Raw genomic sequence first — 22,933 nt, 5'->3', positions numbered from 1 at the left:
TTAGTTTACTCGAAACAAATTAGATTATTTTTCTAAATTTATAAAGTTTTCGATTTTGGAATAAAAAAGAATGCGTACCTTGGCACTTAAAATTGAATTGTGAAGACGCAAAAATTATTGAGGCGTCGTTTCCAACGTTTACTGAGATCACAAAAAATGCAAAGTTAGTGTACAAAAATTGACAACCAAAATTACAGTCGATCTTTCATAAACTGCAACTGCACTCGAGATGGTTTGACTGTACAACGAAAATTTTCATTTTTTGTCTTGTTCTTGTACAAATTTTCGTTGTTATATCATGTAAACAGTAGTTTGAACGATTGAGTATCTGTCGCTGTACTTTTCCCTTTGTAGAAAATTTAACTAGTATTACTATGAAGTGAAGATACGGTACACAACTAATCAGGTACAATGCAACGTTATCTTTGGCCCCACTTGTAATAGCAAACATTTACGATGAGAGTAGTAAAACTGGTTTTACTTTCATAATGCAGCCAAAAGAAAGAAAAATCTGTGTCTTCAAAACTAGACCTGTTTAATGTAACCAAGTGAATTTTGTATAAGGTAGAAGATGATGAAAGAAACCCTTACTAAAGACAACATCTCAATCCTTCAAAACCAAAAAAAAATTTCTACGAGCAGTGCGTTCTCTCAAAATTGTCTAAGACCTATATTGAAAGCCCCCATACATCTTTACTCACATGAGCGCGATAATGTGAAAAAATTAATTCAGTTAGACGCACTGGACTACAATCCACTACATGATTATACATCAAGTAGAAACTTAAACCATTCGACAAGAGTCCATTTCATGAAATGCTAATATGAAATATTTTTAAACATACGAAATCATCTTTTTCTCTTGTCAGAAACCCATGTTCCGATTGTGCAACAAAACAAGAGTAGTTTTTATTACCGGTCATTAACAGAAAGAGACTTAAATCAATGTCGTCAGCTTCATATAGAATGGTTCCCGTTACTGTAAAGAGCTCACTGTACTTGTTTAAAAAAAAAAAATTTATGTTTTAGGTATCAAGATGACTTTTACCTAGCTATAAGCCGGTACGAGGTATTCAGTTTAGCGGCTGTTTATAGACCTGTTCACGCGAATGAAGATAAAGAATGCATTCTGGGCATTATTCTTGCGTCACAACTATGGGAAAGTCATTTAAAACTCAGCGTATGCTGTTTTAACTCTATCTGAGTTTGTTATAATCACACGCATAGGATTTAGAATATTTACTTCACAAGGAAGACATTAAGAAAATTATGTTAACGGAAAAAAGCGTCAAACATGATGATACTTTCCATATCAACAATGAAATCCCGGCGGTTTATATTCTCTCTCTTGGTGTTGCACAAACATTTGAAGGATTATCTATAGGTTAAACGCGTTTCAAAGTCAATAAAACTATAATACCTTCATCACTGCATTCAGGTGGTACTTTGTTATCTCGAACTCTTGCATTTTTTCAATCGAAAACGTCTACAATAAAGGTTTACTCACTAACTCATCATTTGTAGACCATTTAAAGAATTGTCTTATTGAATCAGGTTTTTTATCTTCATGTTGCTTCTTATAATAAAAAAGCTTTAAAGTTTTATGAAAAGCATCATTTCAAATATATAACTCTTTTACATGTGTGATAAGTTACACATTATCTTTTTTGTATTAAATTTTTTTTAGAATCACTACTTTATTAACGGATGTTTTGAAGACGGTTTTTTGTTTGCGTATTTTCCCTCACAGACAAATTCATCAAGTGTTCCTAGTCTTTATTTACGGCAACCTTCATTAGCTTCCAATTTCTTTCAACGTTTCTGTAAAAAGTTAACGTTTTATTTATAGTTAAGCATCATAAAGAGATCTTTTTTAGATTTCGCGTTATGCTGTCTTTAAAAAAATAACTCCAATGTATTCAAATAAATTTTTTGGTGATAAAAAAATCTAATCCAAGTGTCTACTTTTTTCCAGCTTTACCTTTTCCTTAAACAATTTTTTTAAACTAAAGCTACATCATTATAACTTGGTCAATAAAAGCGCTACCTAAGAATAAAATTTGCCAATACAAACAAATTGTTTTCAATTTCATCAAAAAAAATTACTTTTTCTTCAAGTGCTTTAATTTCAGCCTCTAGGTCTCCATTAGAATAAATACTTGTTTCCCTTCTATCATAAATATAAATATAACAGCAACACACAACAGAGCTACCTAGATGTTATATTTCGTGATCCCTGCGACATTTCTACCTAAAGTGGGTGATCAAACTTTTACTTATTATACTTTTGAATTTAAAAGCAACTGTACATTATTGATATTATTTGCTAAAGATTTATTTAAATGACGTAATTCATCCACCGTTTTGTTGATTTTTTCATTTTGGAACTAAAAAAATTTATGGAAAGTTTTTAATGATATCAAACATTCTTGTTACTTTTTTTCGACGATTCTCCCTTTGTTTGTTCTTTACTAGTTTCCGTATGCGTACGAGTGTAGCTTGTTGAAAATTCTACAAACAGTTTTGCAGCAAACCAGTTTTATTTGCGGTACTCCCACCAGCTCATTCTGAAGTGTATCAGACACTTCAAGTTTTTTTTGATAGGCAACTGATTTATCGTATTCTAATTCATTAATCTAAACGTTCATGATTGTTTCTTCTTTTTTTTTTAAAGTAACTTTACCTTTTGAAGAAAAAAAGAACGCTGAAATTGTAATTGAGATTCTAGTAAAAGATTAAATTCTTCTTTAATTGTATTATTCGATTCTAAGATATATGTAAAGTAAAGGTACGACAAATGAAAATAGTACCCATTTAAAATATTCTCAAATCTTTTTTTTAAAGATGTTACCGTAAGTTCTATAAAAAAAAAACGTTTTCGGTTACAATGAAACATACCAGCAATACGTACAAGTGTGTGGGTAAATTTTCTATGGAGTATTCCCGTAAGTATGCATGCCCATCGGTTGACACATTCGACCCTAACGTAAACAAGCTACAATGGTTTTATGTAAAATCTTGACTCAAGACTTACCGGATTTCGTACACCCAACATTGTCGTAAAAGCTTTTTGTGTCACGGTTGTTCTCTTTATTCTTACAAGAAAAAGCTTTAAAACGTTCTCCTTCAGCTGAAGCAACTGAGGTGCATAATCGAATCATACGAGAAACGTCGGAATGCATTCCAACAGAAATATCCATGATTTGTCGATGAACAAATGCTTCCCGCTGGTAGTCCCAAATGCGACCTTCACACAATGTACTTTATGGAATTTTTAAAAGGTCATTGAGCTCGATTACCTGTTGCGACTTGAATACAAACACTATGTTTTGTTCTCCAAGCATGCTTTTGTGCATGTCTCGACTTATAGCGTCCACAACCAGAGTCACCACAAATCAAACAAATCCATGTTTCTTGTAAATCGTTACAAGACACACACTGTCTTTTCTCTACTCAATTTCGTTAAAGATAAAAAACAAAACCCGCTTCATTACATCATATCGAAATTCCTACTATTTACCCTGCAGAATAAGTGTATTTTCTTGAGTTGAATCTATCAAATTTTTGTTTGACATATCTTCGTGATTCTTCACGTTCTGTACATTTTTTTTCAAAAGAGTGCAAGAATGAACTTCAAGCTCATGTTACGTTTGATAAAACGGCGCTACTAATGACATAGATTTAATAAAAGAAGCTCATGTTATAGATTGGCTTACGTTAAATCATTTAAAAGAATAATATAAACAAGACCCAAACACTCTATCAAGTCAAGTGTAGGATCAATCTAGTAAAAACGCTAAACTTTACTTGGAACATTTTCAACCAGCTTTTTTTTTTCACGAAAATTCGTTAAACAAAGTCTTTCATTAAAAGACAAGAAAGTAATGGGATACTTGCTCATGAAAGTGAAGATTATACTCTCTACCTTTTATAAATTCTACGACATACGACACAGCTATGAATATATGTACCATTTTCAGGGTAGTAACTCATCCACGCTCCACATCGCGTTAAAATGCCTTAAAAACATATTGTAGACTAAAATAACAAGTTGGCATTGCCAAAACTTTATCATCCATTTTTTGAAATAAATAACGTAGTTGATGAATTTTAAAAAAAAAAACAGTTCACTAAATCCGATTACCGAAGGCAGAAAGATCCACTCGTTCATTGCATACAGGGCAAGTCGAAACAAATTTGATATTTTCAACCGCTAAATTTTTAGGAACTATATTGAATGAGTTCTTAAAAGAAAATGAAACCATAAAATACAATTTTCCCAATGATTCCCAAATCATTTTTTACCAGTTTGTGATTGTTTAACGCCGTATCGAGTCCAGAAGTATCTATAACCTTATACTTTATAGATAATAAATAAACAATGTAGCAACACCCTGGTAGGCTGCGAATGTCATAATTCTTTTGTTCTAAAAAAAAACAGCATGGCACTGATGTCATACGATCAAGGGGCCATTACTCAATTTTAACCTAACCTCCAAATAAAATAAGATAATTATTATACAATTGTTGAAAATAGACTCCGTGGTATGACTTTAAAAAAAAAATTATGTGAAAAGAATAAAAATTATTCTACCTTATAAAAGTTACTAGCGTCTTGTTGGCACTTGAAAAAAAAAATAATTGAATAAATTCTAACAAGTTTAATTATTTGACCACGAACGAAACGCAGCTCGAAACATACTCTGTCTCTTTTCTTTTTTCACACGGAACACTGTCGTTTTTTTTTTTTCAAGGTCGAAATAAAACTCTTACATCCTGAACTTGATTCGAACGCCCTACATTCTCAGCTGTGCAGCACTCAATATCTAACAATTTAAGAAGAAGATCAGGAGGAAGCTGTATTGGTACTCCCAAAAGAAATGCCTATCATGAAGAAAAAAGAGCGACAGAAAAATGGAAAAAAAAAAAACCGTAAACAGGGAACACCATTGAATTTTTCAAACACTAATGACATACAGCATGTGACCGTATTGGCGTAAAAGCTCTATATTCTTCAGTGAATTTATTATATACTTGTTTTTTTAGAGTTGAAAATACTTTCTCAGTCGCTGCAATCAGACAATTTTTTAAAAAGTATTGTCAAATAAAAAAAAGGTTACAGTGACTTAATCACAAAAGGTCAACCGCGTTATTTCAATCTGATACTTTACTTACTACAAGACGATATCATCGATCGAAAGAGTGCATCTTTTTGATGAGGTGGCGAAAAATCTCTTTCTGTTGAGATTGAGTTGGTATCACTTTAAAAAAAAAAGTAATGTTTTAATTTCCATCCTTTTCTCTTTACTAACATATACATCCAGTAGGAGGCAGAATACACACAATAATCACATGTACGGGTGAGTTCATACACATTCTTCAAAAAAAAAAATGACAATAAAAAAAAATTGAAGAAATTTCTTTACCTTGTCTTTCTCAGGCAATTTCATATCTTCACTGTTTCGGGCGTGACAACCATGTACGACATGGGCACACTGATACTCTATTGTTTCATAAACATTTAATCTTTGACATAAAAATTCATTTTCTCTCTTTACAGCATCTAACATTGAATGGATGACATATAACATACAAAACATCGTTTTCATGTTACCGAAAACTTTTGTGTTTTGATTTACACAGGGAAGTGCAACAATTAAATGAGCCATTCGTACTTTAGATTTTATATAAATTTAATTTGCTCCTTTCTCATTCCAATCACTTTTGTTCATTGACTTATTAAATGAATCTGGGATTTTCATATTTTTCTGGCTTTTATGCAATCACATACTTTTAACTGAATTATTAAAGGATCCTTTTTATATGTACTTCGAATTATCAACACAAAAAAGTTTTAATGACAACTTCTAATTCAAACAACAATTTATGAATTGGTGACCAGCCCATGAAAAGGCCTACGTTTATTTTTGTACTCTTTTATCACAAAATTTGAGAGCACAGATGATTTGCTTTACATAAAAACGCATCATTAGAAAGTCATTACTACACCGTTCACGTTGTCTTTTATTGGGAAATTTTATTACAACGTACCCGTTTTCTTAATGCGAATAAATTCTCTTTTGACGTTTACAATAGTTTTCTTGGAAAAAAAGTAGAAAAACTATTTATTGAAAATAGTTTGTAGATCATCATTTTACCTTGTGTTCTGCGTCACATGTTGTCAGAAGTTCGAGTCAGTCCAAGTCATAAACAAAAAAAGTACAGATCATTATGCCAAACTTGATCTTTGCTTAATAAGCTTTTTTTAAAGTCTTTATGGTTGATTCTGTAACATTAAATAAGACAGAGTTGGATTCTGAATCAATAAAAACTGACAGTGAAACGATTTCAGATCATGTTGAAAAATCATTTTTACCTGAAAGTACACAAAAAACTTCCATGGCTTCTCGAAATCCCCAAACAACGTTACAGAATGAAGATGAATTAACAAATGTCGAAAAGATTTGTAATCAAACCATTTTAAAATCCAACGATGAAAACACCCATTTAACCGATCCTCAAACATATAATAAATTTCATAATGACGGTTCGTTTCTTTCTTTGGTACGTGGAGAAAAAAATTTCAAATTTTACATTCGCATTTTTTTTTTATAGATTCTCGCCGAAAACAATTCCAAAAATAATAATGAGACAAAATTATCGGAAAAATCGAACGTTTGTGCACAAACTAAAAGAACTACAGGAGCATCTTCTAAACTAGCATCAGGGAAGAGACATAAAAATTCGAGTGAATGTATTGAAAAGCCTATAACAGAATCTTTATCTCAAGTAGTAGAAGATGATATTGATATTCAAGCACGTGAAGAATTTTTAAGAACCATGAAAATCATGGAAGAAGCTGGTCTTGTAACCGAGAAAGGCATCGGAGCTGGAATGGTTAAATGAAATAATTTGCCGGGTTTTAATGGTTTTTTGGTAAAAACTTCAATTTAACAAAAAATTAGTTTCACGTTTCTCTTTTTTTTTTTTTATTGGAAATGATAGTCACATTATGAATCATTTCATACATGTTTGACTTTTATACACCTTTGCTTTGAATTTGTTATATTTTTTCACAATAACCTTTCATTTCTTTCTATTTTTGTGTATACCAACATTCCTCCCAAAGACTGTGTATCAAAATAGTATTTTACTTTGTTAATTTACTTACACGTCTAATATTTTTTATTTTTAATTAATTAAAATATTATTTTTTATTTTGAATTAATAAAAATATTATTTCTCATTTAATAAAACTAATTATTTTGTTTGTATTGTATTTAAATAAATCTTTTTATAAAGTTTAAAATCATTTTTCAAAAAATACTTATTTATTACTTCATAAATTCATTTTTTGTTTTGTTTGAAAAAATTTGTGTACAATGCATTTATTTAGATAAACAACTTTTTTAAAGATAGTGATTTTGCACGATACTTTAATGAAAAAATTACATGATATAGCATATATTAATGCGTGTTTCAAAAATTTCTAGCTCATTCAAGACGATGCAAGTAATTATACTTCATAAAATCTAAATTATTTTTATACAACTATAACCAAACAAATTATGACGGAGATTGAATGTCAATGACTGCAAAATATCCTAACAAACGATTTTTTTTTTTTTTCTAATTCAAGTTCGATAAGTCGTGACGCATGTAATAAAAGAGTCAATGTTAGATTGAGAAACGGTATACCGAAAACACCTTATATAAATGCCTGACAAAAGTGGACGCGTAGAAAAAAAACAACGGTAGCGTACAAATTTTGATTTCTATAAAAATGGCTGATTTTTGGTATGATTAGTTGTAAAGAATATAAAAAAGTGTGAAAGATATAAGATTCAATTCACTAGCTTTATAATGCTTTATAAATTCTTTTTCGTAAAAACGTCATCTGATAATAGTTTCTGGGGCAGATAATTTAACAGATCACTGTAAAAAAAAGTGTTTTTACTTAAAAAGTAAAACTATCATGTAACAACGGCGATAGGAAGGTAAAAAATAAATACGCTTTACCTCAAAAAAAAGTACTGATTGTTTTTCATGGGTTTAGTCTAGGATATGAGGAAAATGATTATTGGCGTAAATAGCTATATATGATTTTAAAGCAACCTTCAACTAGTTTAACGCATACATTTACTAGGCAATTTTTTTTTGTTTCCTATTATTCAATTTCACTTTGATCTAATATTCGATATTACTTAGTAATGTGTATAGGATAGCAAGATGAACGATTTTTCAACAAATAAAGCATGTCAGCTACCCCAAACCTCTATTATCAAAGAATTAGGGGATATTAATGACATGTTTGGTAACCCATTTTCATGGTTCAACTTGCGATTCGACGATTATCAATATAACAACCGCAAGTCTGCGTTGAAAAATAATGTTGAAACGCCCAGTTCATCACCTTTTTTATGGTCACATGCACCCAATTCAATGGACCAATCTAGAGATATTATGATGTACGATACACCTACAACAGTAATGTCTTTTTACAATAGTAGTTTGAATGAAGCACCACTGTCTTGCTTGACGACTCTAAGGGATGTTATGTATGATTCAGTGTCGCTGGACTCTTATTACAAAAATCGGAGCCCTTATGTCAGCGGTCACTCGGTAGACAACAATGTGTTACCACGTATCAAAATAGGTTGTATTGCTTCCACAACGGTTCCGAAGTTGGAAAAGAAACAAGATGTTATGACTGGATCATATAGCTCTGTTACTAAAAGCTGTGGTTTTCTTTTATCGTGTACCCGTAACATGCCTCAAGAAGAAAAAACCTGTCGTTGTCAACAAACAGCATCGACCTTCCACAACTTTTCCCTCAATTCCACTCCCCAAAAGAATCATGAGTCAAAAATCCCGCACATTCAGTCTTCTCATTTACACTACGAAGAAAACAAAATTATTGATATATGGGTTGATAATCTTGGTAGGAAACGTGATTTTTTTTTTGAATTATTTTACATTAAATTTTTTTTTTTTATTTAAAAAAAAAACGACAAACAAATTTTCTATTTCATTCAGCTTTTTTAAAATGTTTTTAGAACAAGAATTTTCGAAAATTCGCGATATTGTGAATGACTTCCCGTTTGTTGCTCTTGTAAGCTTTTATTATAATTTTTGTGTTGGTGTGAGAATGTATAAAGACAAAAACGTGAGAAGATAAGAGTAAAGCTTTTAATCAATAAATTGAGAGAAAATGTGAAATCAATGTATTTCTTCTATTCTAATTTATTGTTCCATATTATCTGTTATCAGGACACCGAATTTCCGGGAATCGTTGCACGGCCGAAAGAGCATTGCTCTGATTATAATTATAAAACAGTTAAATGTAACGTGGATTTACTAAATGTTATTCAACTCGGAATCACCTTTGCAAATGAAGAAGGGTTTTGTCCAAAAGGAACGTCATCGTGGCAATTTAATTTTAAATTTGATTTGAAGTAATCGTGAAAAACTCATTCATTTTTACTTTCAAAAATCATCATGTGTATTAGTCAAGATATGTATGCTCAAGACTCAATTGATTTTTTGCGAAAAAATGGCATAAACTTTTATACACATCAAAGTAAAGGAATTGATGTTCATCGATTTGGTGAATTGATGATAGCATCAGGTATATGCGTGTATGCATTGTTACTGCACATTTCCTTAATTTACACGCATTTTTGTAGGATTAGTTTTAAATAAAAAAGTTAAATGGATAACGTTTCATGGCTCTTATGATTTTGCATATCTTTTGAAGTTGTTAACATGCGCACCTCTCCCGAATTCCGACAAGCAATTTTTTAAATTACTTAACGAATTTTTCCCATCCTTGTATGATATTAAGTACTTTTTAAAAAAATGCAGCAGTATTCCTTTAAGAAAAGGTTTATCATTACAAGGAGTTGCCGAATATTTAAAGGTACTTTTTTCTTTCTTTCATTTTATTATACGCTCAAAAAAAAAAAACATTTAAATTTTCTTTCTTCCTACTATTCACTAGCTTGTTTCACTTTCTTTTAGTTTCGTTAATGTAGAAGTCTTTGTATTTCTTGATTTGTTTACCCTACTTTGGTGTATTTTATTTAAGAATTTTTAATAACCTTTCTTTATATCAACGTATTATAGGTTAAGCGTATTGGGCCACAACATCAGGCTGGATCGGACAGTCTTTTGACGTGTAAAACATTTTTTCGTTTAATGAAAGAATATTATAATAACACAATTGATGAAGCAGTTTTTTCTGGGTTTCTCTATGGTTTAAATGATGCGAATGTTGAAGCTCAAGATCACCATTCTTTTCATGAAACCAAAAAATCAGCCTCATTTCACAACAACGCTGGCTGCGTAAAAACATCGAGTAATTAATTCTTGTCAATTATTTGGTTACTCTATATTTTTTGTTTGTGTTGATTTTATTTACAGTATTACAAAACGCTTTTTTTACAAAAAACAACGAGCCATTAATGCACACGCCTTGTAAAGAACTAAATGAGCAAAAAAGATACGAAAACTTTATCTGTCTCAAAGAAAAATTTAATGATACCGTAATTCCATCGTCGGACATTACCAGTCAACAGAATTGGAGGTATTCAAAGTTAGGGTCGTGTTATGATGAGAACCAAAAAGACATTTCCTTAATAGCGTCATCGTCCTCCTCATCTTCCGTTAACCTTGTTTCTCAAATAACATCAGATAAAAAAAAAATCTTGTTTTCATCGCAATTCTTAAAGTCACACTTTATAGATTCTTTCACAGGTGAACATAACTCGATATGATAAAACAATGATTTTTTTAGGGCAATGTGTTAGATGTTTTTGTCTAAAAAAGGCTATACATTTTTTTTAATCAAAAATATTTTTTTTCTACCTGTGGTTGTGCGTTTTATTATCAATTTTTTTTTTAATTCTTTTCGATACAAAATGGTTCTTGCATACAGTAAATAGATTCTATGCAAGATTAACAAAGATGCAGTGGTTGCTATTTATAATTCATTTTCATTTTAGCTTTTTTTCTTTTTTAGCAATTTAATCTTTAGATTATTTTTATTTCTTGTGTTTTTCTCCACTTATCCTTTAATAAGAAAAAATTGCAGTTTTTTAATAATTTGTTTTTATTGTGATAGACGGACATAAAACAAAAACTTTTTCAATTGTTTTTTTCAATGTTATTTGTCTTTCAATTTTTCTTGCGTTTATGCGTGTGTATATATACATTTGTGTATATACTATTTTTAAATAAGTATTTCTTCATGGCAGTAACACCTACTAATTTTATTTTTTAATATTACAAAAGTTTATTGTAAATTTGTATATCATGTAATTTTTCATAATATTTCAAACGTATTGAATTTCGTTTTTTTTTTTATTTTTTAAATTACCACACTTATTTTTTCAGGAAAAAAAATCTATTGCTCGAACATTGATGAAAAAATAACGGCTTAACCCTCTTTATAAAAAAAACATTTGACATTTGACAAAAATTTTATTTTTGAATGTGGTTTAAAAATGGATTATGTGAGACATTAATATAAAATTGAGTGAAATGACATTGATGTTGTGATTACGCGTTCCTGTATACGACTTTTAAAAAATTCCAATAAATATCAACTTTGTCGTGAGCAGCTAAAGTTATTTAAATAGAAAAAGTGACTAGAGTTTATTCTTAATTTAGTTTTTTAAAGGGAAATAAAAATGTATCAAATAAATTCAATGTTACAACTATAGTTAATATTTTACTAACAGTCCTTCCTTATTTTTCAATTATAAATGTTAATTTCTTCTTTTTGATTAAAGCATGTAAAAAGGTATTTTTAAAAGCTTTTTTGAAGTATAGAAAGTAAGTTAAGCGGAAAAAAATAAAGCTTAGTTAAAAGGTGACAATCCAGTGAATAAAACAGTACTAGTTTTTTGCTTGTTTTTGAAAGATAAAGAAAAGACCAACCCATTCTCTAACCCCATAAATCTTCAATATACTGTTTTTTTTTTTTCATACGTCGTATGTTTTTTTTCGATAAAACATGCGTAAGAGATTCGTTAACCCCTTTTCCCATTGCATTGGATCCGCATACGTAAATAAAAAACTGTTTAAATGTTGACATGCTTTTGATCACACAAGCCGCGTCGCCTATAATTAAATCCTGTACATAACATTTTTTATCATATCTTGAAAAGGCGAAGAAAGCATGAGAAAAAAGATGTTTATTTCTATTTGAAGCACACGCGTCAGAGGTTTGCCAGTAGTCTTGAATTTCTTCCTTGTATAATAGATCGACATCAGGATGAGTACATCCATAAAGTAAAACAACCTTGCTGTGTTCTCCAAAATGGCTTGAATCTACACAATTATTAAAAACAAAGGAATGAATGAAGAAAATAGTACGATAAAATGGCAATTACTAATGAATTTACCAGTTTTGTATAAAGAATGAATTTCTCTCCAAATACTACGGCATGGTGCTATACCCGTTCCGCACGCAATCAAAAGTATAGGAAATTTTAAACTCATTTTCTTTAAAGGATTCGTTAAAATAAGAGACATTAACACATGTTCATTGTTTAATATATTAGTGGAACATAATTTAGAAGATACATCTCCGTAGAAATACCGCGTTTCACTGTGTTGAGAAACATTCAACGATTGAGGTGTTGTTTTGGTACGACAAACAAAACCGGATTTTTTTTCAATTTCATTTTGAAGTTCTAGTAGACTAGGAAGCTTTTTTATTCTCTAAAAAAAAATCAATCAAACAGAAACGCTACTTTAAAAGTATTGAACGTTTAGCAGGAAAAAAAAAACCTTTACCTTATCGGTAGTCTTTGATACGAATTGCGCTACTGTTAATGATAAACTGGGTTGATCAAGTGCATAAGCTGATGATATTGAGTAGGGTCTGGGTCGTTTACGTGGTATAATACTAAGAAATTTTAGTATATCGTTAAGATCATGCGTTGTAGTAAAACGTGCTGAGGTTCCAAATAAAGTTAAGACTTCGCGTAAATTTAACATGGGTTGAAATATAAAAGATACATAATCATCATCATTCAAAAGTTGTTTCAATACTTGTTTTTCACAATCATCTTGCACAAAATGAAGCATATTTTTTAAAAAATCCCGTGAAGCAATACTAGAGAAATCACAAAAATACTTGAGAATATTACCAATGGTTGTATTTGGTGGAAACGAAAGTTTGTAGACGAAAGACATTGGTTTGAAGTATAAATGATCATTCATAGTTAAACCAGAGTCTTTAAAAACACGTTGAAACCACCAATCGACTTCAATCGAATCATTTCCTGTCACGACTTCCACCGTTTGTGCTGCACTATAAGTCCACGGGCAATATGATTCGGGTACCAAATTTTCAATCATGTCGTCAGAACATTCAAAAATCTTAAATTTGTCATACATTTTGGTTAAATTGAACGTTATGTGCTTAACAGATGAAGTATTAGCTTTTGAAGAATCCTGAAGCAATTCCTTAGATGTTTCAATACGAAAACCGTAGCATGATGAGTAAAATTTTGCAATCATATTTTCTGGTTCAAAATCAAGCAATTTCTCAGGCATGCTAAGAAAATTCTTATGAGAGATAAATGAGCCATAAGACACGATATGATTAGGTGAAACAGGACAACTAATGTTATTTGTTGTTTGTTGTTTTGTTATGACTTCCTTTTCGGAAGTGTTAATATTTAAATCTGCCGAAGCAACTGGGAATCGTGATTTGAAATGCAAAGCGACAGAAGGAACTAAAACATTATCTACCCATCTATAAACGTCAAGTTCAGTGTCACTATAATCATCTGCCACTCCAACATCGCAAAAAAGTGTAGCGCCTAATCGCTCTAGCTTCTTGTTAAGTGTGATTGCAGCTGCATTAAATTTCTCATATTCACGATTCCCGAACCCCAAAACTGTGTAAAGAATATGCGATAGATTCACTTTGTGTTTATTCGCTTTGCATAAATGCTTAAAAAAATCATGCGCATTGTCTGTCGGTTCACCATCCCCATGTGTAGCAACACAAAAAATCCATAAACTCTTGGAAGCATTAGAACAAAAAGAGTTGAAATCAATGTCACTTAAATCTTTCAAAAAATAGTTCACTGTAGTAGCGATTGAAAGAGTATTTACAATATGTTTTGCGAAATGCTGTGCTGTGCCAGTTTGGGAACCAAACGTAACAATAACTTCATCAACTTCCTTAAACGTGACAGCCGTTTTACTATTTTCTTTTTTAGAAACATTGTTGCCGTCACAATCACATGGTTCCGTTGGTTTTAAATAAAGAAATACCCTTTTCCAGAATGGGTAACATAACTCCAAATTCAGGAACCATCTACTTTTAACCCATTTCCTTAATTTATTAAAATTATAAATTGAATAAAGTGTTAAAAAAGATGCATGAAAAAAAAAAAAAAAAAAACTTTTTTTTTAAATAGCATATGATATTCTCATTCTTCGTTCCTTTTTAACACAGGTTAAAAGCACTGTTTTTAAAACGCTAATAAATAAACGCAATAATTTTTTTTGTGAAAAAGTAAAAACTATTCTATAAAATATAAAATTTTTAGTAGTATTTTGTAATAGCTCACACGAATAAAAAAAAAATTGAACAATAGAATAAGAATTTTTTTTATAAACAAGTAAGGAAATAATTTAAACCCTTAAACTATTAATTTAAAAAGCAAAGCTATTAAAAAAAATAAACTTGGAATAGAAATGATTTCTTACTTTGTAACTAGTTAGATTCACGTTTGGTGTGTCCGCTTACGTTTTGTTTCACGATTTTCAGACACTGAAACTTGATCTATATGATTTTTTACATTCCTTGTATTATCTAAGTTCAGAACAATTTTATTGATCAAAGGTTATTAACAAGTTTTTTTTTTAAATGGAGTGTCGTACCAATGCAAAATTTCAACGTTGCCTCAGATGGTGTTGACTCAATAAGGGAACACATATTGTTTTCTAGTAATCCTTTAAACCTTTTGGAATTCAATGTAAAAAATTGATAAAATTCATCTGTATACAACGTTATTCATCTATAAAAAATATAAATCATGATATGAAAAAATATTTTTTACTTTGAATGCTTTCTGAAAGGGCTGAAGTAGTATTTGATTTGTTTCCGTTGCCGGTTAGCTGTGATTTTTGTAATTGGAGATTGTTTCGAACTTTTTTCATACATGAACACTCAGCGTTAGTATCTTCGTGAATAAAATCGTTAGAACCTTCTTCTCTATCCCAATGCATAGAGAAACGCAACCTTCGTAAGAGTGTTGGAAGTAAAACAAAAGGGCATAATACTAAATCCCCAGTGTTGATCGACACAAATCGTTTATCCTTGTCAGGAATATCTGTTTGCGATATAATAGGTAGTGATGTATTATAGTACCATTGTGTGCAGCCATAGGAAGCAAGAACACATGACTTGGTACTATTACTAGTTTTTTTTCTATTATTCTGGTAAAAAAGTAGTGTGTCCTCATAGCATAATGCTTCCACAATAGACCGAACAAATGTCACTCGTAAAATTTCTTCAGCTACGTCATCTGGAACTGATTGCCGGCAAAAAGCTCCTACTATTGAGCGTTCTAAACGATCAGACACAGTAGGAGTAATCCCATTGGTGATATGTGACTTTTCATCATGTAAATGTCCAGCTTCTTGATTATGCATGTTGGGAGTAATAGAACCAATTTTGATCAAAACTCCTGTTAAAGGACGATAATCTGAGAAATCTTGAACGATGGTCTGGTCACGTATTTTTGACTGGTTAAATAGTTCAGTCTTCATTGGAGTAAGGTTGTTATACTCAGTGATTTCTTCCTTTTTCAATGGAGGTTGCGTAAACATTACTAGTATCCCTGGTCTCGTATCACCATTTAAACTATTAGTTAAACTTTGAACAAGAGAATCAACTTTTGCATCGCCATCACATAAGTCAACTCTTTGAAGATACGGGTCGACGTTACAAGGATAAAATGGAGGATTCAAATTTTTTTTAGTTTTAATAAATGATTTATTTCTACTTAAACGTACAGTCAGACCATAAAGATCTGCATCATTCAGTTGTTCATCCAATGGAAGATGCAAAATCAGAGGACTTAAATTCAATTGTCTTGTATAAGCATCAGAAACGTCAATACATGTTTGAAAAATACCAGTGTAAGGGCTTGACAGAGATGGCATACATCTTGTCGAGCGACGCATCTGATTATGTTTCGAAGAAAACACCTTTTAACAGGATTTAAAACAGAATCATATCCTACACACATTATTTCTCTTTTTATTAATACATCGTTAATTAACATTAGTAATACTTTTTCTTTTTTAAATTTAAAAGACTAAATTTTTTGATAAAATTTCTTCGTATAAATATAAACATTACAGTACAATGACTTTTATATTACAACAATAACAAAAATTAACGATAAGATTTTTGGAAGCGTGCGCGAGCTCCACGACCTCCGAATTTTTTAGGCTCACATCTACGCGGATCCGCTACAACTAAAGAGCGGTCGTAAGCTACAAGTGAATCGCGAATTTCTCTTCTAGTAGTTTCGTCTGAAGTCTTTTGGTAATAAGCAACAACTCCTTTCGCAATAGCTTGGCGAATAGCTTTACATGAAAACAGGATTATATTAACTTCTTTAATTGAAAAAAATAACATTACCATAAATTTGTGCTGTCATACCACCCCCACGAGCTCGGATTCGCATATTGATTTTACTGAATTTGTCTTTTCCAAGAATCATCAATGGTTCAAAAACTTTAAAACGGAAGGTTTCTGGTTGAACTAATTCTAAAGGAACTCCGTTAACGCGAATCATACCGACGCCTGGTGTACATAATGCTACAGCGACCGAAGTTTTCTAACGACGCAAACAGATAAAATGTATTATATACAGTTGATAGAAAAAATGTGTGGTACCTTACGACCAAAAGTTTGAACTTTAAACTTGTTGGCTGGCGCCGTTGTAGTGGACATTTGTATGATCGTCTAATCCTTATAGAATTTGAACTACAAAAATTTTTTTTTTCACACAGTTATCGAAGGAAAGCGATCAGTTTAGCAACATACCGCTGGAATCAGATTGTAGTAAGCTAGGAAAAAATATACGAACCGTTCCTTAAACAAGATTTCGGGGCAGACTGTAAACTTTTTTTTTAATAAAGGGACAGAATTTGAACAATTCTTGGGACTTGTGAAGGGACTATTTTTACAGCTCGTTTGGGCCATTATTTTGAAGTTGCAGGTGAAGGAAGCATAGGTTGCACCCTCCACCACATACATAAGCTCATCACGGTAAGAAATTCGTTCATATCTTTATTCAGTTTCTGACGTAGCAATAAAATGTACAGTTTTCTAATTTTTTGAATAAAAGCAATTTTTACTATTTTTGATGCGCTCTTGTCCTTAGAGTAGTAGTGGTAGTAGTAGTAGTAGTAGTAGTATAGGGAAGCATGTTTAAATTGTGTCAACGTGTTAATATTTTTCTTTAGAAACGTACATGTATTTTATTATTTTACTTTCGATGGGTTGAAAGGAATGTTTAATCGAGTGTTCTTTCGTGTTTTTAGAGTAGAGAAGTAAAAAAAACGCTATGGTGAGAGGAAACAACGTTTTGCCAAATGTCCATTTTCACAAGTGGTGGCAGCGCCATGTCAAAACATGGTTTAATCAACCAGCTCGTAAAAATCGTAGAAGATTAGCCCGACAAGACAAAGTTGCAAAGAATGGCACTCGACCTATTGGAAAACTGAGACCAGCAGTACATCCTCCAACACAACGGTATAATTTGAAAATTCGTTACGGTCGAGGTTTCACTTTTGATGAATTAAAACAAGTTGGCATCTCTCCAAAAGTTGCACATACAATCGGTATAGCAGTGGATCATAGACGAAAGAATAGATGTGAAGAAAGTTTAAAGTGTAATGCCGACAGGTAAGAGCATATTTTGAATACTTTATATTTTTTTTTATAAAAATTTTTTTTTGTAGACTCAAGGATTACTTAAATCGATTAGTTGTTTTCCCTAAAAAAAATGGAAGTGCTCGTAAAGGTGTTGCTGGAATTCCGAATGACACTTTACTTGAAAATGTTAAAGATGCCATAGTATCCAAGGGTGTTCGAATTGAGGATTTGATGCCATTACCAAAGCCTTTCTCAGCAGAAATTCAAATGCGTGCAATAACCCCGAGTGAAAAGGAAGCGTCAGTGTATCAAACACTAAAAAACCTACGTCGTCCACCAAAAAAAGAGGAAGAAAAAAAAAAGTAGTAAACAAAAATTTTATTTAATGGTTTAAATTAAAATACACTATAACATTTTCGTTACGTTCCTCTTTACAAAATTTTGTAACTGTTTATTAAAATTTTTAGCAACTGGTCAATGGCTGACAAAGTCAAATAATAATTTAAAACGATTGTGTTTTATTCATTTGAAAACGAAAATATACTTTCAGAAGCGTCAGAAAATATCGAGAAAATCATAAATGATTTTTGTTATAGAATACATCTCGAAAGGGGTACATTTTAATAAAGAGTAGTTTTTCTTTCTCTGTGGTTCTTTGTATAATTTTCTACCAACGAGCGACATTCCAAAATAGTATGCCGAAATTACATTCATTGAATGTTGTATTCTTGTTTATTACTAGAGTCAAGAAGTTTTAATAGTAACACGATAAAGTTCAAAATTTCTTTTTCATTGAAAATGTTTTTGGTGGATTTTGTACGAAATTTTGACATTTGAAATATGGACGACGAAAGCAAAAGTGAAGATATGTCATGTTGTTCTTTTTTTTCTTCTACAGTGATATAATAGAAAAAAAAATGATGACGCTTTATATAAATAAATGTGTTACATGAGTTCTCTTCTTTTTCTATTGGTTCCACCTCAACTTACAAGAAATAAGTATTACTGACATGTATTGTTTTAAATCTATAGGAAACTGAATTTTTAATTTCATCATTTTCCTTTGGTAAAAAAAGGATTAACAAGGCTTGAACGGATGAAAACAACATCGCTGGCATACATTCACACTTGAAATCGGTGTTCCTGATGCTCGGGATTCGGTGAAATCGCTCAAATTTAAATCAATAGGTCTGTCCTTTTTCTTTTCTTTAAAACTATTTAAATCCAATGTGTGTGCTTCAGCTTTTTCGACATGTGGTGCGCGAGACCAGTTGAGTTGGTTTTTGTACAGGAATTGAGGCATTGTGAAACTGGGCGTATCTTTGTGGGAAACGTGAGTGGAAGGTGAAGCTGCATCTCTAGGTTGATGAGGTTGTATATTTATCTGAAAAAGATAAACTATTATGTTTATAATATAAGAAGAGTAATGTGTACTTTGAATTCGGGTGATGTGAGGGGTGGAAGGAAAGTGTTTGTGTGTTGAAGTGCTGAAGGACTTTGCTGATGCATCGTATCAGAGTAACGGCATGCGTGTGGATGTCTTTTTCTTTTTGAACGTATACTTGGACTCTCCTCTGTTAGGTCATCTTGATTGGTGTGGAAACTGACTTGTTTAGAATGACTCTTTTGTGGAATTGTTGAAGAACAATTCGTACAAACATTTTTTTCCGACAGTGATGAGTCTTTTGCTTGGAATTGATTGACTTTACTTCCTAGCACACTATCATTTTCGTCGCCTAATGAATCCTTATGAGCTACATGAACATAGCTGTTTAAGACATCCCCTTCTTGGTGCAAAATTGTTAAGCACGGGTGTTCCCTTTGAATAAAAGAGCCCAGCGCCTTGGAATGTACTGTTTCTGGTAAAGAGAAAGTCTTTTCATTACCGCGTGTCTTTGTAGAAAGGTTCAAGAAAGCTTGGTTTAATGACTGTAGACTTTTTTCACCCGGTGAAAGGTGCACGTTAGGTAACCTGCGATTTATCAAATTTGCACCCATTTCGGTTTTCATTAAAACATTTGCTTTCGAAGTCATAGACAATTTTCCTGATGGACCAATGCTCGTCACGACGTTTTTTTGTTTAGAACTTTTTTTCTTTTTTAATCCAAGTCGGTATCGATGTTTATCTTCTCTTGGCATTGATTGTGATGGAGACGCATTTGATAGACCGAAATGTTTTCGAGTCAAGCTTGATGGTGCAGAGGCAGGTGATGAAAATTCTAATTTTTTTACATTAAGCTTAGGCATTTGAATAGCGTGTTTTTTTTTTATAAGCAACTCGACTCCTCCATTTGCTAATAAAGCACTAAATCAAATAATTTTTTAGGTTATTTTTCTTGTTACCGTTCTTTTTTAAATAAGAATCCTTTAAAAGTAAATGAGTGTCGCTTAGCTGGGTTTTGTCTACATGTCGGGTTATAGAAAGAAGATGCAATGAATCATGTTTGAATGTTACATTGGAATTCAAAAAACGGATACGCGACACAGTCATTTATGCATAGGATGAAAGACAGTCTTACTTGAACTTTCCGAGTGTTTTTCAGATATTAAAAGATGGCGGTGTGATGAAGTGTATCGACCCAATGAATACCTTCTATCTGTAACAAGCTTTTTTTTTTTATGAGAAGAAGCATTTCTATGAATACCCTCAAATGGAGGAATCTGTTGCATTCTTCTATTCTCTATACTAGAAGCAAGCAAAGATTTGTGACTTAATAGAGGCTGCGGTGAATCCTTGTTTTGAACAACTTTTTTTGTCTTAAGTAAAGATTGAAGATAAAATGGGTTTTTATGAAGAATTTTTTTAAAAGATTTGTGACTTTGCACACGAAGAGACGATGATCCACTATGTAATAAAGTATTCATTTCAGATTTCGCTAGCGATGGATTTGATTTTTTGGATGAAACTGTTTCCATTGTAGTTTGTTGTTTGAAAATACCTTCTGTAAAAAAATTTTTTCGAGCTTCTCCCGACGGCCATCTATGAAACTCTAGTGAAACTTGACGATTAAAGTTCGCAGTTTTCATTGATTGTATTTTTTCTTGTCCATTTTTTTTATTAAATAAGGTTTCTTTTGTTTTCAATGTATCTGGAATCCCACTCTTTTTCTTAACAGGGACTGCATTCCCTTTAACATTTGGTACACTAGGAGGTTTCGTAGTATCACTACTGATTGTTATTCCCTTTGATAAATTCGTCTGCTTTTTTAACTTGTCGTTCAACAGTTTTCTGGCATTGTCGAATTCGATTTTTTCAAAAGTTGTCATTTTAAATGAAGACACATGTGGCTTTTTTTTCGAATATGTTTTATAAGTCTCCTTACCAAATTCACTTGTTTTCACTGAAGTTCTTGGGTTACTTGGCTGCATACGCGTCAGGGAACTCATTGTTTTGCTTGTTTTTATCAATGAGAGTTCCGTTCCACTCATCTGTAAAGGTAGAAGACTTGACGCCCGAGTGCCAACATAGGTGTCTAAACGTTTGCGCCCTGCGTTTTTTATAAGTTTCATATCTAGAAAACAATTTCACGTATGCGTCAGTCATTCCTTTGTAATTTGAATGAATGGTTACCTGCTGGAAGGACTGTTGCTTCAAAGACATTTTCCATTAATTCATTTTCATCTAAATGAACTATTTCAAGAATGCCAGAAACTTTTAAGCGTGAAACACGGTTTGTGTTTGTTATTTTAGTTTCCAAACATGTGTCATTTTTAATATTTTGACTAGAAGTATTTTTTTCCTTCTCGTTTGCAATATCCTTCGTTATAGTCAAATTATTTACTGTTTCTTTCACGTCGCTTGGCTCTTCCTAACAAAATACATCATATATTACTGACAACTCAAGGGGCAATATTGTTTCTTATTTAAAAGATCTACTCATAAAGAGTACTTTAGAAAATAACACTAGTATGCATTTAAACAAGCTTGGGTGCTCTAAGTACAATCATTAACCAAATCTAACATTTTTTTCTTCAAAATTGCACCTGTTTTTCAACATTTAAAATCTTGTCCTTAAAAGAGTATAAGTCCTTGTTTATTTCTTCTTCTTCCTTATTCTCATTGTTAGTACAATTCTCTTTTTCAATTGTCTCGCACTCTTTATTTTCACCTAGAGTGATGAGCGTAGCAAACAGTCATTTGGTAACGTTGAATTCGATAGCTTACTTGATATTACGCTATCTTCAACCTGGGTCTTTTCTTCGCTTGTCTCTGTCATCATGTTTTTTTTTTTTTTACTTCAGTTCTACCGTCGATAAGGTATCGACAATTTTTTTAAAAATTTTTCTCACGTTTCGTTGTGGTAAAAAAACAAGTAGAAGGATAAAAATGTTGATTAATTACGATTTTTTGTTATATGGTCATATTCGAAATTTTTTTTTGTACGACTTGACACTTTACAATTCGAATTCTTTCATTTGTCAGCTTTTAAAAAAAAAAGCATATCAGGTTAAAGTATTTCTTTTTCACGCTTTCATCGCAACTTGGCGAACACACTTCTTGGTGCGTTGAAAAAAACCACAAAAGTACACAATTACAAAAAAAAAAAGGAAAGAATTTTTTCTTCTAGCTGGAAACCAAAATCTTCCTACAATGCAGCACAGTTAACCTCGAGTGTCACTTTTAGTTCTTCGTCAAAAGCACCAAGTTTTGTATTTTAAATCCCAACATATATTTTTCGGCAAGTTTCTTCACGTCTCCTGAAAAAAAAATTAAGAAAATGCTTTATTCAAAAAAAGAAAATTTTTTTTCAATTGAAAACAATTTTAGCGAATGGAGGCTTTTCATGTTACCAATTCTAGGTTTTCAATAAATAATTTTTTCAAGCGAAAAGTAGAAAGCAACTGTCTTTATGACACTTTAACATTTGAGACTCGTTAACTACTAAAATTAATTAATCTAAAGCTAATAATAGAGTCTGAATTCTGTTAAGCCTTTCATGCTAAAGTTACCAGCCAAAATAACTTTTACCAACGTTTAAGATACGCCACTATCTATCCTCACTTTTCTCTTTA

General features: G+C 31.6%; 8 protein-coding genes and 2 long non-coding RNA genes across 21 annotated transcripts; 5 read left to right on the top strand and 5 right to left on the bottom strand.

Annotated features, from left to right (window-relative positions):
- The first annotated feature begins 72 nt into the window (after positions 1 to 72).
- On the top strand, positions 73 to 1,988 carry LOC128883744 (uncharacterized). Of its 4 annotated transcripts, none has more exons than XM_054136426.1 (10): positions 73 to 300; positions 355 to 406; positions 569 to 776; positions 870 to 981; positions 1,030 to 1,180; positions 1,228 to 1,384; positions 1,439 to 1,497; positions 1,555 to 1,641; positions 1,688 to 1,830; positions 1,878 to 1,983. In XM_054136426.1, the coding sequence occupies exons 3-10, from the start codon at positions 572 to 574 to the stop codon at positions 1,906 to 1,908; spliced, it is 945 nt and encodes a 314-aa protein (XP_053992401.1). In that variant the 5' UTR covers positions 73 to 300; positions 355 to 406; positions 569 to 571; the 3' UTR covers positions 1,909 to 1,983. The 4 variants fall into 4 exon arrangements, with proteins under 4 accessions (XP_053992401.1, XP_053992403.1, XP_053992400.1 ...); XM_054136427.1 differs by having other exon boundaries at positions 291 to 300; positions 565 to 776; XM_054136428.1 differs by having other exon boundaries at positions 73 to 776; positions 1,688 to 1,823; positions 1,878 to 1,988.
- Positions 1,989 to 3,387: 1,399 nt separating this feature from the next.
- Positions 3,388 to 6,160, bottom strand: LOC128883750 (uncharacterized). The gene is made up of 17 exons (XR_008459090.1): positions 6,052 to 6,160; positions 5,920 to 6,003; positions 5,792 to 5,867; positions 5,615 to 5,749; positions 5,427 to 5,563; positions 5,313 to 5,377; positions 5,176 to 5,261; positions 4,978 to 5,069; positions 4,703 to 4,884; positions 4,595 to 4,652; positions 4,494 to 4,551; positions 4,306 to 4,427; positions 3,926 to 4,244; positions 3,808 to 3,860; positions 3,717 to 3,759; positions 3,521 to 3,667; positions 3,388 to 3,449 (listed from the first exon to the last, which is right to left on the bottom strand). It is a non-coding gene; the product is annotated as an uncharacterized LOC128883750 (long non-coding RNA).
- Positions 6,161 to 6,164: 4 nt separating this feature from the next.
- LOC128883746 (uncharacterized) lies at positions 6,165 to 7,089 on the top strand. The gene is made up of 2 exons (XM_054136430.1): positions 6,165 to 6,564; positions 6,616 to 7,089. The coding sequence occupies exons 1-2, from the start codon at positions 6,277 to 6,279 to the stop codon at positions 6,904 to 6,906; spliced, it is 579 nt and encodes a 192-aa protein (XP_053992405.1). The 5' UTR covers positions 6,165 to 6,276; the 3' UTR covers positions 6,907 to 7,089.
- A 323-nt stretch (positions 7,090 to 7,412) lies between these two features.
- Positions 7,413 to 11,604, top strand: LOC128883738 (CCR4-NOT transcription complex subunit 7-like). Of its 4 annotated transcripts, none has more exons than XM_054136412.1 (9): positions 7,413 to 8,941; positions 9,057 to 9,112; positions 9,271 to 9,455; positions 9,510 to 9,628; positions 9,687 to 9,919; positions 10,126 to 10,177; positions 10,235 to 10,357; positions 10,423 to 10,755; positions 11,395 to 11,531. In XM_054136412.1, exons 1-9 carry the CDS (start codon positions 8,230 to 8,232, stop codon positions 11,439 to 11,441), a joined length of 1,860 nt encoding a protein of 619 aa, XP_053992387.1. In that variant the 5' UTR covers positions 7,413 to 8,229; the 3' UTR covers positions 11,442 to 11,531. The 4 variants fall into 4 exon arrangements, with proteins under 4 accessions (XP_053992387.1, XP_053992386.1, XP_053992385.1 ...); XM_054136411.1 differs by having other exon boundaries at positions 7,416 to 7,997; positions 8,057 to 8,941; positions 10,126 to 10,357; XM_054136413.1 differs by having other exon boundaries at positions 8,345 to 8,468; positions 8,570 to 8,941; positions 10,126 to 10,357; positions 11,395 to 11,604.
- Positions 11,605 to 11,947: 343 nt separating this feature from the next.
- LOC128883742 (nitric oxide synthase, inducible-like) lies at positions 11,948 to 13,566 on the bottom strand. Its single transcript, XM_054136422.1, has 3 exons — positions 12,802 to 13,566; positions 12,408 to 12,726; positions 11,948 to 12,333 (listed from the first exon to the last, which is right to left on the bottom strand). Exons 1-3 carry the CDS (start codon positions 13,564 to 13,566, stop codon positions 11,948 to 11,950), a joined length of 1,470 nt encoding a protein of 489 aa, XP_053992397.1.
- Positions 13,567 to 14,533: 967 nt separating this feature from the next.
- On the bottom strand, positions 14,534 to 16,215 carry LOC128883743 (uncharacterized). 3 transcript variants are annotated; one of them, XM_054136424.1, is made up of 4 exons: positions 15,087 to 16,215; positions 14,908 to 15,024; positions 14,734 to 14,839; positions 14,534 to 14,671 (listed from the first exon to the last, which is right to left on the bottom strand). In XM_054136424.1, the coding sequence occupies exons 1-3, from the start codon at positions 16,213 to 16,215 to the stop codon at positions 14,751 to 14,753; spliced, it is 1,335 nt and encodes a 444-aa protein (XP_053992399.1). In that variant the 3' UTR covers positions 14,534 to 14,671; positions 14,734 to 14,750. The 3 variants fall into 3 exon arrangements, 2 of the variants coding, with proteins under 2 accessions (XP_053992399.1, XP_053992398.1); XR_008459089.1 differs by lacking the exon at positions 14,534 to 14,671 and having other exon boundaries at positions 14,710 to 14,839; positions 15,087 to 15,144; positions 15,189 to 16,215; XM_054136423.1 differs by lacking the exon at positions 14,534 to 14,671 and having other exon boundaries at positions 14,710 to 14,839.
- Positions 16,216 to 16,309: 94 nt separating this feature from the next.
- On the bottom strand, positions 16,310 to 17,158 carry LOC128883748 (uncharacterized). 2 transcript variants are annotated; one of them, XM_054136432.1, is made up of 4 exons: positions 17,087 to 17,158; positions 16,937 to 17,026; positions 16,679 to 16,877; positions 16,310 to 16,623 (listed from the first exon to the last, which is right to left on the bottom strand). In XM_054136432.1, the coding sequence occupies exons 2-4, from the start codon at positions 16,991 to 16,993 to the stop codon at positions 16,430 to 16,432; spliced, it is 450 nt and encodes a 149-aa protein (XP_053992407.1). In that variant the 5' UTR covers positions 16,994 to 17,026; positions 17,087 to 17,158; the 3' UTR covers positions 16,310 to 16,429. The 2 variants fall into 2 exon arrangements, with proteins under 2 accessions (XP_053992407.1, XP_053992408.1); XM_054136433.1 differs by lacking the exon at positions 17,087 to 17,158 and having other exon boundaries at positions 16,937 to 17,077.
- Positions 17,159 to 17,166: 8 nt separating this feature from the next.
- LOC128883745 (uncharacterized) lies at positions 17,167 to 18,426 on the top strand. The gene is made up of 3 exons (XM_054136429.1): positions 17,167 to 17,311; positions 17,587 to 17,950; positions 18,007 to 18,426. The coding sequence occupies exons 2-3, from the start codon at positions 17,610 to 17,612 to the stop codon at positions 18,284 to 18,286; spliced, it is 621 nt and encodes a 206-aa protein (XP_053992404.1). The 5' UTR covers positions 17,167 to 17,311; positions 17,587 to 17,609; the 3' UTR covers positions 18,287 to 18,426.
- Positions 18,427 to 18,565: 139 nt separating this feature from the next.
- LOC128883737 (uncharacterized) lies at positions 18,566 to 22,511 on the bottom strand. Of its 3 annotated transcripts, none has more exons than XR_008459087.1 (8): positions 22,086 to 22,511; positions 21,905 to 22,029; positions 21,492 to 21,729; positions 20,440 to 21,432; positions 20,264 to 20,323; positions 19,355 to 20,214; positions 18,911 to 19,304; positions 18,566 to 18,812 (listed from the first exon to the last, which is right to left on the bottom strand). XR_008459087.1 is itself a non-coding variant. In XM_054136408.1 (8 exons), exons 1-8 carry the CDS (start codon positions 22,138 to 22,140, stop codon positions 18,999 to 19,001), a joined length of 2,589 nt encoding a protein of 862 aa, XP_053992383.1. In that variant the 5' UTR covers positions 22,141 to 22,511; the 3' UTR covers positions 18,566 to 18,998. The 3 variants fall into 3 exon arrangements, 2 of the variants coding, with proteins under 2 accessions (XP_053992383.1, XP_053992382.1); XM_054136408.1 differs by having other exon boundaries at positions 18,566 to 19,304; positions 20,440 to 20,517; positions 20,566 to 21,432; XM_054136407.1 differs by having other exon boundaries at positions 18,566 to 19,304.
- Positions 19,646 to 20,561, top strand: LOC128883752 (uncharacterized). Its single transcript, XR_008459092.1, has 5 exons — positions 19,646 to 19,770; positions 19,822 to 19,882; positions 20,005 to 20,127; positions 20,195 to 20,293; positions 20,342 to 20,561. It is a non-coding gene; the product is annotated as an uncharacterized LOC128883752 (long non-coding RNA).
- Positions 22,512 to 22,933: the final 422 nt, after the last annotated feature.

This window comes from Hylaeus volcanicus, unplaced genomic scaffold (genome assembly GCF_026283585.1).
Source record: "Hylaeus volcanicus isolate JK05 unplaced genomic scaffold, UHH_iyHylVolc1.0_haploid 12237, whole genome shotgun sequence".
Taxonomy (NCBI): domain Eukaryota; kingdom Metazoa; phylum Arthropoda; class Insecta; order Hymenoptera; family Colletidae; genus Hylaeus; species Hylaeus volcanicus.
The sequence above is the reverse complement of the archived record's forward strand: the minus strand, read 5'-3'. Positions and strand labels throughout refer to the sequence as shown.